The sequence below is a fragment of the Hemitrygon akajei genome, chromosome 1 (assembly GCF_048418815.1).
Source record: "Hemitrygon akajei chromosome 1, sHemAka1.3, whole genome shotgun sequence".
NCBI classification, from domain to species: Eukaryota; Metazoa; Chordata; class Chondrichthyes; order Myliobatiformes; family Dasyatidae; genus Hemitrygon; species Hemitrygon akajei.
In genome coordinates this window covers 224,340,098-224,353,011 of record NC_133124.1, presented here as the reverse complement: position 1 = coordinate 224,353,011, position 12,914 = coordinate 224,340,098, and the positions used below count along the sequence as shown (strand labels likewise).

Genomic DNA, 12,914 nt, shown 5'->3' with positions numbered 1-12,914 from the left:
TTACTTTCTCAATAAGCCTTACATGGGGTACCTTATCAAATGACTTGTTGCAATGCATTGTGTGAAGTTCTGGTTACGTACCTACAGGAAAGATGTAAATAAGGTTGAACGACTACAGAGAAAATTTGCAAGGATGTTGCTGGGTCTGGAGGACCTGAGTTATAAGGAAAGATTGAATAGGTTAGGACCGTAATCCTTGGAACATAGAAGATTGAGGGGAGATTTAATAGAGGTATACAAAATTATGAGGGGTGTATATAGGGTCAATGAAAGCAGGTTATTTCCACTGAGATTGTGCTGAACCAGAACTAGAGGTCATGTGTTAAGGCTGTAGGGTGAAAAGTTTAAGGAGAATATTTTGATCGAGACACAACTGCGCAAGCATGTGGACGTCAGCGAGTTAAACTGGTGGAAAGGATTTAAAAGGAGAAGAGTTTTTTCTTCAGCGGTTTGATTGAGGCATGACTGTACAAGCACGTGGACATCAGTGAGTTAAATCAGTGGGAAGGATTTAAAAAGAAGACAGCTTTATAGAGTAGGCAATAGAGTAGAGGGAGTCAGAGTAGGAGAGCTTTGGTTCATTGGGGCTACAGAGATAATGGGTCAAGGTGAGGTAAGTTACTTGTTAAGAATAGGAATAGACAATAGACAACAGGTGCAGAAGTAGACCATTCGGCCCTTTGAGCCTGCACCGCCATTTTGAGATCATGGCTGATCATCTACTATCAATACCCGGTTCCTGCCTTGTCCCCATATCCCTTGATTCCCCTATCCATAAGATACCTATCTAGCTCCTTCTTAAAAGCATCCAGAGAATTGGCCTCCACTACCTTCTGAGGTAGTGCATTCCAGACCCCCACAACTCTCTGGGAGAAGTTTTTCCTTAACTCTGTCCTAAATGACCTACCCCTTATTCTCAAACCATGCCCTCTGGTACTGGACTCTCCCAGCATCTGGAACATATTTCCTGCCTCTATCTAGTCCAATCCCTTAATAATCTTATATGTTTCAATCAGATCCCCTCTCAATCTCCTTAATTCCAGCGTGTACAAGCCCAGTCTCTCTAACCTCTCTGCGTAAGACAGTCCAGACATCCCAGGAATTAACCTCGTGAATCTACGCTGCACTTCCTCTACAGCCAGGATGTCCTTCCTTAACCCTGGAGTCCAAAACTGTACACAATACTCCAGGTGTGGTCTCACCAGGGCTCTGTAAAAATGCAAGAGGATTTCCTTGCTCTTGTATTCAATTCTCTTTGTAATAAAGGCCAACATTCCATTAGCCTTCTTCACTGCCTGCTGCACTTGCTCATTCACCTTCAGTGACTGCTGAACAAGGACTCCTAGATCTCTTTGTATTTCTCCCTTACCTAACTCTACACTGTTCAGATAATAATCTGCTTTCCTGTTCTTACTCTCAAAGTGGATAACCTCACACTTGTTCACATTAAACATCATCTGCCAAGTATCTGCCCACTCACCCAGCCTATCCAAGTCACCCTGAATTCTCCTAACATCCTCATCACATGTCACACTGCCACCCAGCTTAGTATCATCAGCAAATTTGCTGATGTTATTCTCAATGCCTTCATCTAAATAGGAAGCTTGTCTGTGAGGCCAGTGTTCTGTACTGGGTCTCAGATGTGGGATGTCCAGGAGACTCCCAGCCTCCCGGATGGCCACATCAGTGCCAGGTGCATTGAGCTACAGCTCCTTAGAGACCATGTTAGGGAACTGGAGATGCAGCTCAATGACTTTCATCTGGTCAGGGAAAGTGAGGAGGTGATAGAGAGGAGCTATAGGCAGGTTGTCACACCGGGACCTTGGGAGACAGATAAATAGGTAACAGTCAGGAGAGGGAAGGGAAAAAGCCCGATACTAGAGAGTACCCCTGTGGCTGTCCCTCTTAACAATAAGTACTCCTGTTTGAGTACTGTTGTGGGGGGGGGGGGGGGGAGGAAATGACCTTACCTGGGGAAGCAACAGTGGCTGTGCCTCTAGCACAGAGTCTGGCCCTGTGGCTCGGAAGGGTAGGGAAAGGAAGAGGATGGCAGCAGTGGTAGAGGACTTTATAGTTAGAGGGGCAGACAGGTGATTCTGTGGATGAAGGAAAGAAACATGGATGGTAGTTTGCCTCCCAGGTGCCAGGGTCCGGGATGTTTCTCATCACGTCAACAATATCCGGAAGTGGGAAGGTGACCAGCCAGAGGCCATGGTACATATTGGTACCAACGACAAAGGTAGGAAAAGGGAGTAAGTCCTGAAAACAGTCTACAGGGAGTTAGGAAAGAAGCTGAGAAGCAGGACCTCAAAGGTAGCAATCTCAGGATTGCTGCCTGTGCCATGTGACAGTGAGTATAGGAATAGAGTGAGATGGAGAATAAATGAATGGTCGAGGGATTGCAGCAGAGGGTAAGGATTCAGATTTCTGGATCATTGGCACCACTTTTGAGGTAGGCATGACCTGTACAAAAAGGATGGGTTGCACTTGAATCTGATGGGGACCAATATCCTGACAGGGAGGATTGCTAAAGCTATCAGGGAGAGTTTAAACTAGAATTGCTGGGATATGGGAACTGAACTGAGTAGGGAAAACTTGTAGGCAGTGAGAGGGGGGATAGACAGGTGATAGAGAAGAGATGCGCTCTCATTGATGGTTTGAGATGTGTCTATTTTAATGCAAGAAGCATCATGAACAAAGTGGATAAGCTTAGAACGTGGATCTGTACTTGGAGCTATGATGTTGTGGCCATTACAGAGACTTGGATGGCTCAGGGGCAGGAATGACTACTTCAAGTTTCAGGCTTTAGATGTTTCAGAAAGGACAGGGAGGAAGGCAAAAGAGGTGGGGGCATGGCACTGCTGATCAGAGATAGTGTCACGGCTGCAGAAAAGGAGGAAGTCATGGAGGGATTGTCTACTGAGTCTCTGTGGGTGGAAGTTAGAAACAGGAAGGGGTCAATAACTCTACTGGCTGTTTTTTTATAGACCACCCAATAATAACAGGGACACTGAGGATCAGATCTAGAGACTGAGTCTGGAACGGTGCACTAATAACAAGGTTGTTGTGATGGGGGATTTTAATTTCCACAATATTGATTAGCATCTCCCTAGAGCAAGGAGTTTAGATAGGGTCGAGTATGTTAGGTGTGTTCAGGAAAGTTTCTTGACAGAGTATTCACATAAGCCTGCAAGAAGAGAGGCTGTACTTGATTTGGTATTGGGAAATGAACCTGGTCAGGTGTCAGGTCTCAATCACAATTCTATCTCCTTTTCCACAACATTGGAGAGGGATAGGAACAGACAAGTTAGGAAAGTGTTTAATTGGAGTAATTAGGAAAAGGGGAAGTACAACGAGATCTAGGTGTTCTTGTACATCAGTCAATGAAAGCAAGCATGCAGGTACAGCAGGCAGTGAAGAAAGCTAATGGCATGCTGGCTTTTATAACAAGAGGAATTGAGTATAGGAGTAAAGAGGTCCTTCTGCAGCTGTACAGGGCCCTGGTGAGACCCCACCTGGAGTATTGTGTGCAGTTTTGGTCTCCAAATTTGAGGAAGGACATTCTTGCTATTGAGGGAGGGCAGCGTAGGTTCACAAGGTTAATTCCTGGAATGGCGGGACTGTCATATTTTGGAAGATTGGAGCGACTGGGCTTGTATACACTGGAATTTAGAAGGATGAGAGGGGATCTGATTGAAACATATAAGATTATTAAGGGATTGGACACACTGGAGGCAGGAAGCATGTTCCCGCTGATGGGTGAGTCCAGAACTAGAGGCCACAGTTTAAGAATAAGGGGTAGGCCACTTAGAACAGAGATGCGGAAAAACTTTTTCACCCAGAGGGTGGTGGATATGTGGAATGCTCTGCCCCAGAAGGCAGTGGAGGCCAAGTCTCTGGATGCATTCAAGAGAGAGTTAGATAGAGCTCTTATAGATAGCGGGGTCAAGGGATATGGGGAGAGGGCAGGAATGGGGTACTGATTGTGTATGATCAGCCATGATCACAGTGAATGGCGGTGCTGGCTAGAAGGGCTGAATGGCCTACTCCTGCACCTACTGTCTATTGTCTATTGAGTAAGGGTAAATATGAGGCTATCAGGCAGGGACTTGGAAGCATAAATTGAAAACAGATGTTCTCAGGGAAATGTATGGCAGAAATGTGGCAAATGTTCAGGGGATATTTGCATGGTGTTCTGCATATGTACGTTCCAATGAGACAGGGAAAAGATGGTAGGGTACAGGAACAATGGTGTACAAAGGCTGTTGAAGATCTAGTCAAGAAGAAAAAAGCTTAAAAAAGGTTAAAAAACCAGATAACTACAGAGATCTAGAAAATTATAAAGCTAGCAGGAGAGCCAGAAGGGGCCATGAGAAGGTCTTGGCAAGCAGGATTAAGGAAAACTCCAAGGCATTCTACAAGTATGTGAAGAGCAAGAAGATAAGATGTGAGAGAATAAGATCAATCAAGTGTGACAGTGGAAAAGTGTGTATGGAACTGGAAGAGGTAGCGGAGGTACTTAATGAGTTCTTTGCTTTAGTATTCACTACGGAAAAGGACCTTGGCGAGTGTAGGGATGTCTTACAGTGGACTGAAAAGCTTGAGCATATAGACGTTAAGAAAGAGGATGTGCTGGAGCTTTTGGAAAGCATCAGGTTGGATAAGTCACTGGGACCGGACTAGATATACCCCAGGCTACTGTGGGAGGTGAGGAAGGAGTTTGGGATGGAAGAGGTTCCAGAGAATTGGAGGGTTGTGGATGTTGTTCCCTTATTCAAGAAAGGGAGTAGAGATAGCCCAGGAAATTATAGACCAGTGAGTCTTACTTCAGTGGCTGGTGAGTTGAGGGAAAAGATCCTGAGAGGTAGGATTTAAGAACATTTGGAGAGGTATAATATGATTAGGAATAGTCAAAGGGTAGTCATAGCTGAAGGGTGATAGTGGGGACGAGCTCCCCCTGCTAAACAAATGCTCTTCATGGCGTGCATCTCAAACAGCTTCTGACAACCCAGTCCAACTCCTGGCCTTCACGTGTGACATAGTTCTTATGCCTGGTGGAGCTGTTCTCATTGACAGGAGAAGGGGCAAAGGCGGACCACTGGCGCCTTAAAACCAGTTGCTCCAGGCAGATAGGGCTCATTAACCATGGATGGTAGCTCATTTAGGAGAGGGAAAACTCTTATTTCAAACCTCCGCTGCCTAACGACTATACCTGCTCATGGGACAGGCTTTGGGAGTAAACCCCGAGGAAAAATCTGGAGCCGGAGTCTCGAAGCCGGCTGACTGCTGTACCCAGCATCGGCACAGCAACTCCTGCAATGCTGCTGGCACCAAACTGTATCGACTTTCGTCATTCCTTTGGATCTATCATCAGCATGGACAGGGGAGTCCCACTGCATGGGCAACAGACAGATCTCCATATCAACTCTGCCCTGGCTTGCGTCCTGAAGAAGCCACTCCAGGTGACTACCAGAGGCGCAGTGCCCATGGTTGACCACGACCGACGGAGGCCACAGTCAACATGGCTTTGTCAAAGGCAGGTTGTGCCTAATGAGCCTGAATTAATTTTTTGAGGATGTGACTAAATACATTGATGAAGTTAGAGCAGTAGATGTAGTGTATATGGATTTCAGCAAGGCATTTGATAAGGTACCCCATGGAAGGCTTATTGAGAAAATAAGGAGGCATGGGATCCAAAGGGACATTGCTCTGTGGATCCAGAACTGGCTTGCACACAGAAGGCACAGATTGGTTGTAGACGGGTCATTTTCTGCATAGAGGTTGCTGACAAGTGATGTGCCTCCAGGATCTGTTCTGGGACCCTTCTCTTTGTGATTTTTATAAATGACCTGGATGAGGAAGTGGAGGGATGGGTTAGTAAATTTAGAAACATAGAAAACCTACAGGTCAATACAGGCCCTTCAGCCCACAATGCTGTGCCAAACATGTACTTACTTTGGAAATTACCTCAGGTTACCCATAGCCCTCTATTTTTCTAAGCTCCAGGTACCTATCCAGGAGTCTCTTAAAAGACCCTATCATATCCGCCTTCACCACTGTTGCTGGCAGCCTATTCCACGCACTCACCACTCTCTGCATAAAAAAGTTATCCTTGACATCTCCTCTTACCTACTTCCAAGCACCTTAAAACTGTGCCCTCTCATGTTAGCCATCTCCTGTTGCTGATAACACAAAAGTTGGGGATGCTGTGGATAGTGTGGAGGGCTGTCAGAGGTTACAGCGGGAAATTGATAGGATGCAAAACTGGGCTGAGAAGTGGCAGATGGAGTTCAACCCAGATATGTGTGAGGTAGTTCATTTTGGTAGGTCAAATATGAAGGCAGAATATAGTATTCATGGTAAGACTCTTGGTAGTGTGAAGAATCAGAGGGATCTTGGAGTCCAAGTCTATAGAACACTCAAAGCTGCTGCACAGGTTGATTGTGTGGTTAAGAAGGCATACAGTATAATGGCCTTCATCAACCGTGGGATTGAGTTCAAGAGCTGAGAGGATTGGCGAGCGTGCCTTATGAGAATAGATTGAGTGAACTTGGCCTTTTCTGCTTAGAGCGATGTAGGATGAGAGGTCACCTGAAAAAGTTGTATAAGATGATCACAATCAGAATCAGAATCAGGCTTATCACCGGCATGTGACGTGAAATTTGTTCACTTAGCAGCAGCAGTTCAATGCAATACATAATCTAGCAGAAAGAAAAAATAATGATAATAATAAAAAATAAAATAAAAATAATAGTAATAATAAATTAACAAGATTATCAATTACCTATATTGAATGGACTTTTAAAAAGATTTAAGAAATAATGTACGTTTGTATATTTAAAAAAAGTGAGGTAGTGTCCAAAGATTCATTGTCCATTTATGAATCAGATAGCAGAGGGGAAGAAGCTGTTCCTGAATCGCTGTGTGTGTCTTCAGGCTTCACAGGTATATGGAGGAATTTAAGGTGTGGGGATATATGGGAGGCAGGGTTTAAGGGTCAGCACAACATTGTGGGCCAAAGTACCTGTACTGTGCTGTATTGTTCCATGTTCTATGTTCTGTACCTCCTACCTGATGGTAACAGTGAGAAAAGGACATGCCCTGGGTGCTGGAAGTACATAATAATGGAAGCTGCCTTTCTGAGACAGCACTCCCTAAAAATGTCCTGGGTACTTTATAGGCTAGTACCCTAGATGGAGCTGACTCGATTTATAACCTTCTGCAGCTTCTTTCAGTCTGTGCAGTAGCCCCTCCATACCAGACAGTGATGTAGCCTGTCAGAATGCTCTCCACGGTGCAAGTATAGAAGCTTTTGAGTGTATTTCTTGACATGCCAAATCTCTTGAAACTCCTAATAAAGTACAGCCGCTGTCTTGCCTTCTTTATAACTTCATCGACAAGTTGGAACCAGGTTAGATCCTCAGAGATCTTGGCACCCAGGAACTTGAAGCTGCTCCTCTCCACTTCTGATCCCTCTATGAGGATTGGTAAATCTTCCTTCATCTTATCCTTCATGAAATCCACAATCGGCTCTTTCATCTTACTGACATTGAGTGCTAGGTTGTTGCTGCAACACCACTTCACGAGTTGGCATATCTCATTCCTGTATGCCCTCTCGTCACCACCTGAGATTCTACCAACAATGACTGTATCATCATCAAATTTATAGATGGTATTTGAGCTATGCCTAGCCACACTGTCATGTGTATTTAGAGAGTAGAGCAGTGGGCTAAGCACACAAACCTGAGGAGCACCAGAGTTGATCATCAGCGAGGAGGATACATTATTACCAATTTGCACAGATTGTGGTCTTCCAATTAGGAAGCTGAGGATCCAATTGCAGAAGAAGGTACAGAGACCCAGGTTCTGCAACTTTTCAATCAGGATTGTGGGAATGATGGTATTAAATGTGAGCTATAGTCGATGAAAGCATCCTAACGTAGGTGAGAGGCATTGATCATGTGGATAGTCAGAAGCTTTTTCCTAGGGCTGAAATGGCTAACATGAGAGGACACAGTTTTACTGTGCTTGGAAAGAGGTACAGAGAGGATGTCAGGGGTAAGTTTTTTATGCAGAGAGAGGTGAGTGGGCTGTTGCGACGGTGGTGGAGGTGGATACAATAGGGTCTTTTAAGAGGATCCTGGATAGGTACATGGAGCTTAGAAAAATAGAGGGCTATGGGTAACCCTAGGTAATTTATAAAATAAGCACATGTTCAGCACAGCATTGTGGGCAAAGGGCCTGTACTGTGCTGTAGGTTTTCTATGTTTCTATGTAGAATATGAGGGGAAACTTCTTCACTCAGAGCGCAGTGAGAATGTGGAATGAGCTGCCAATACAAATGGTGTACACCAGCTTGATTTCAACAGTTAAAAGAAGTTTGAGCCAGTACATGTATGGTAGTGGCATGGAGGGCTATGGTCCTGGTGCAGGTTGATGGAAGCTGGCAGATTAAGTTATTCGGCACAGACCAGATGAGCTGAAGGGCCTGTTTCTCTGCTGTACTTTTCTATGATTCTATGACTCTAATTTCTTCTTACCTGCGAAGAAGAAGCATCTAATTTGTCAATCTTTTCCTGACACCAGATGTATTTGCCTGAGCCATTCTGTTTTGTGGTGATTAGAACTACATGCAGGGATTTGACTGGGGCCTCACCACCCACCAGTATACAGCACCCTATCATTCATCTCTCGGGATTTGGCAGACAATGTTGAGCCACTGATTGTCATGAACCATACTGAGTTCTAATTTCAACACACCGACTTTAACCTGCATTCTGTTTGGCAACTACTAGGTTTAACCATACATGCATCAGTGTTTCAAGAAGATATTTCACTAACCCTTACGGATCAGTTTTAAAGAGAAGTCTATAATGAAAAATGTTTACATGAGATGGATCTGCAATCCTAACACAACATGAAAGAGTATCTGGGAGTTTCTGTCTTCCATAGCTAAAGCCAGTCCTTTCATATTATGCCAGGATTCCCTGCAACATCTTTAGCACAGATTAGGGGAGATTAGCAGGGAGACTAAGCTACCAATTTACTCAAACAAAATTAAATCCCTTGTTTACTTGTAAAAATATCTGTGCAAAGAAGAGAGAAGAGTGCATACTAATGAATCTAGCTCTTGTTCTGGAAGAGTTGTAAGAGCAAATGTGGTCCAGTTTGTGCTGCTTCTATTGGCCTCTTTGTTTCACTGGCATGGGGAGTAGGCTGGGGGACAGGAAGCAACAGGCATGGCATCTTTCAAAACTCCAAGAGGAAACCACAATCTCAAGATGATTATGGTTCTCTTTGCTGCCCAGCCCAGAAAAGTTTGAACCTAAAATGTTGGCTCAAAGGTCTGGATGAAAAATGAGGAGAGAGAGAATGTGATAGTGGTTCAACAACACTTTGTTGGGTAGCAAGGAGGTGGATGTCTGGAGATGGGCAAAAACACGCAGACAGTGCAGAGAATTCCCTCACCTTGAACTGGAGGGAGGGTGGAAAGTTGAGAATTCCTCACTGCCAACATCCTGTGTGCAGGAGGAAGGAGTGGGAATCACCACAAAGGAAAACAGTGTGGAAAATAGGCCCTTTGGCACAATTCATCCATGCTGACCATGTTGCCTTCCTGAGATAGTCCACTTCCTATGTAACTGCTCCGAAGTCCCCTAAACATTACACTTCCCTCAGTCACTCCCTCTGGCAACTCATTCCATATATGCACCATCCATTGTGTTTGAAAAATGCTCCTCAGATTTCTTTTAGATCTTTCTGCCCTCACTTTAAACCTACACAATCTCATTTTTGATTTCTATACCCTTTGTTAAAAAGTATGACCGTCCATCATATGATTTTATAAACCTCAATAAAGCTATCCCTCAGCCTCCTTCAATCCAGGAAACAGTCCTGGCCCGTCCAGCCTCTATCTATAACTCAAACCCTCCAGCGGCGGGGGGAGTGGAGGAACCGCTATGTTCCGTGGGAGCTGTGGCGGTGTCGGGGAGAGCTGCAACTGCGTGGGACAGCAGTGGCGGTGGTGGGGAGAGATGGGGGAGCCGCAGCGCTGCGGGGAGAGGGGACTGCCGCACCAATGGGTGGGGGCAGCGTCGCGGCAGCCACAGATTTTTGAACGTGAGATATGAAACCACGATTCCAATCAGGTGATATATAATATTTCCCAACACCAATGAAAGAAAAAATGATCTGCATCGATCGAGCAGATTGCTGGATAGTTTGATTGGAAAAATACCCAATTCAGTTCTTGAAGGGTTAACACGGAGTCCTGCAGAGGAGAGATGCTGGAGGGAACAAATCTAACTCTGTGTGACAGGAATACAGTCAGAACCCATTATACCTCACTTTGCAAACTCAACTCTCAGTTTAAAATGAAAGCACAATTCGCACGAGGCTGCCTTCCTGACATAGGATGAAAGTTGCCAACTTGAATTACGTCTTATTTCTGCCTCGAACGATATATTCATTTTAAAAATAATCAATATTCCATCTGACTCATCTGCCTTCAGCGTAACCATGCGGAAATGAACAGCACCCCAGGCTATAACTCCAACTCCAACGCTTAGTTGCGATCACTGTGCTGGCTGTAAACTCAAGACATGAATTCAACTAAGGAATGAGTTGGGAACTTGTGTCTTTTATCACCGAATGATAGTACAGGGGGAACGGGCCATATGTGTGATCTCAACGTATACTGTACTTCTGGTTTAAAATACATCAAGGCCATAATGGAAGGGAATCTTTTGACCACCTTTGCCTAATCATCAAAATCATTCTACCTTACCTTGCACATCCTGTACTTAAAAAAAAACACATCAATATCCTGACCGGTAAATGTCTATCGTTCTTTGATTACTACTGGGTCAAAATCGTAGAATTATTGAATTCTCTTCCCATCAGAACTGAGGAGCACGTTCAGCAGAAGGGCTGCAATGGCAGTCCACCACCATTAGGAATGGGCAGCAGTCACAAGCCTCACCGATGCCATCCCAAAAATTACCATGAGGGGATTTTGGACATGCAAAGCTCATCTGGTCCATCAACTGCATGAATAACAAGGAGACCACTCAGCCCTTCACGTTGGTGTCATTACTGTCTGATCATGGTTAATCTACATCCTACATTAATTTAGTACAGAAACGCACTATTAGGATCATTTAACCAAGATTTCCATTTAATCTAGTCACATTCGCTTGTGTTTGTCCCACATCCTTCTAAACCTGTCTTATTCGTGTGCCTGTCCATGTAATATTGTAATATCATTCCACATACTGATCATCCTTCGGTTCTTATTAAATCTCTCCCCTCACCTTGAACCGATGCTCTCTGGTTCTTCACTCCCCAACCCTGGGAAATTCAATGAAGTACAGACTGTTGACGGGTCAATATTCATAACCAATCAAGTGATAGTGAAGTTTGTGGGAGCATGCTATGCTCAATTTGGTAGCAATGATTCTTGCATTAGAGCAGTGGCCGCACTTCAAAAGGACACCAGGAATTCTCAAGTTCCGGACATAACGAGATGCAAATATATGAAAGATTTTATGTTTCAAGGGACAACTTCTAAAGCTTCGCCATGTTGACAATATCACCGGAGGATTGATGATCAAGTACAATTATTCTCTATATAATTAGGCACGGTTAATTTAGCTTTGATGCTCTTCTCGTAAAACATTTTCAAACCAACTCCTTCACTGTGGAGTTTTTGAAGCCAGTATGCAGCGGCCCTTCCAGGTTTAACAGGGTTTACTAGTTTGAACCTTCTTCCGGGTCAGTGTAGTGATTTGAAAGTCTCTTAATTGAATTCGAAGCGGTTCAAATTAGAATTGCCTTCGACCTCACTAACAGCTCGTAACTTTGAATACTGGCACTACAGTGACCGATTGATAAAATATCAATCGAATTTGGAGCTTTCACGTTAAAAACAAATCAATCCTTACTATAAAATCAGTTTTAACGTTGCTCAATCTCCGCGGTCCATGGAACATGGTGTTCCACTCTGCAGTAAGACGATAGCCGGGAGCTCAGATCAACCTTACCTGCTGTTTCGCCAAGCTACTCTGAAAAACCGACACTCAACTGCTCAGCCAAATCTGCCTTCAGTTTTCAATTAGAAAATCTCGAGTCACTTGCCTAAAGGTTGGGACTATCTTTTACTATAAATGGTGAATTCGGATTTTTAAAAAAAATCCTTTAGAATTTAACAGGATTCACAGACTGACTGAGATTGTCACAACGCGACTGGATGATCGGATCGAGACTGTGTACAGGGCAGAAAGCAAGAATTCTTTTGGCCTTAAATAGCATCTTCAGGATTAGCAGCGAAACATGAACAGGTACAGACTCGCAGTGTGACAAATAACAGCGAAATAAAACAGGTCTAAGGATTCCAACACTTAAAAAATAGACATCAGAAAATAAAATATTTCTGTAATTCTTAGAAGGAAGGGAGAACGAAAGTGGTTGAATTCTTACCTGAAAATATGATAATCACTTCCCCAATGGAACTCCACATCGTACTTGTAGTTGTGTGTACACTCTGTAGATTGCAGTGTTAGTGGGTTGGGCTGTCGTCAGGCAGAGACGGAAAGTGGATGTGACCTTCCAGGCAAAAGGGAGGACCTTCCCGCAAACTCTTAAAGCCGTATTGCCCTTCTGCCCGGAATTCTATCAACAGTCGGCATATCATTAAAACACACATGTATTTTTCTTGGTTTCTTAAATATGATTGAAAGAATTGTTATGTTTAACCACGTTGTAATTGTAATGTTTGACCTAAATTTAAACATGAATACGTCTATCTTTGCTGATTCAGTGATTCACTGGAATGTAAATATATGGAGATACCGATGCCGTCGTTATTATCTTCCAAAAAAAATAAAAACAGTATATACCACGTGAAATGGCCATAG

General features: G+C 43.9%; 1 protein-coding gene across 2 annotated transcripts in view; it reads right to left on the bottom strand.

Moving 5' to 3' along the window:
• The window catches only part of tgfa (transforming growth factor, alpha), a 113,873-nt gene extending 101,288 nt beyond the window's left edge, over positions 1-12,585 (bottom strand). The window contains exon 1 of one of the 2 annotated variants that reach the window (XM_073069710.1): positions 12,478-12,585. In XM_073069710.1, the coding sequence (XP_072925811.1) occupies positions 12,478-12,517 (40 nt within the window). In that variant the 5' untranslated portion in view covers positions 12,518-12,585. The remainder of the gene's footprint in view (positions 1-12,477) is intronic. The other variant, XM_073069644.1, reaches the window with a different exon arrangement.
• Between the last annotated feature and the right edge of the window lie 329 nt (positions 12,586-12,914).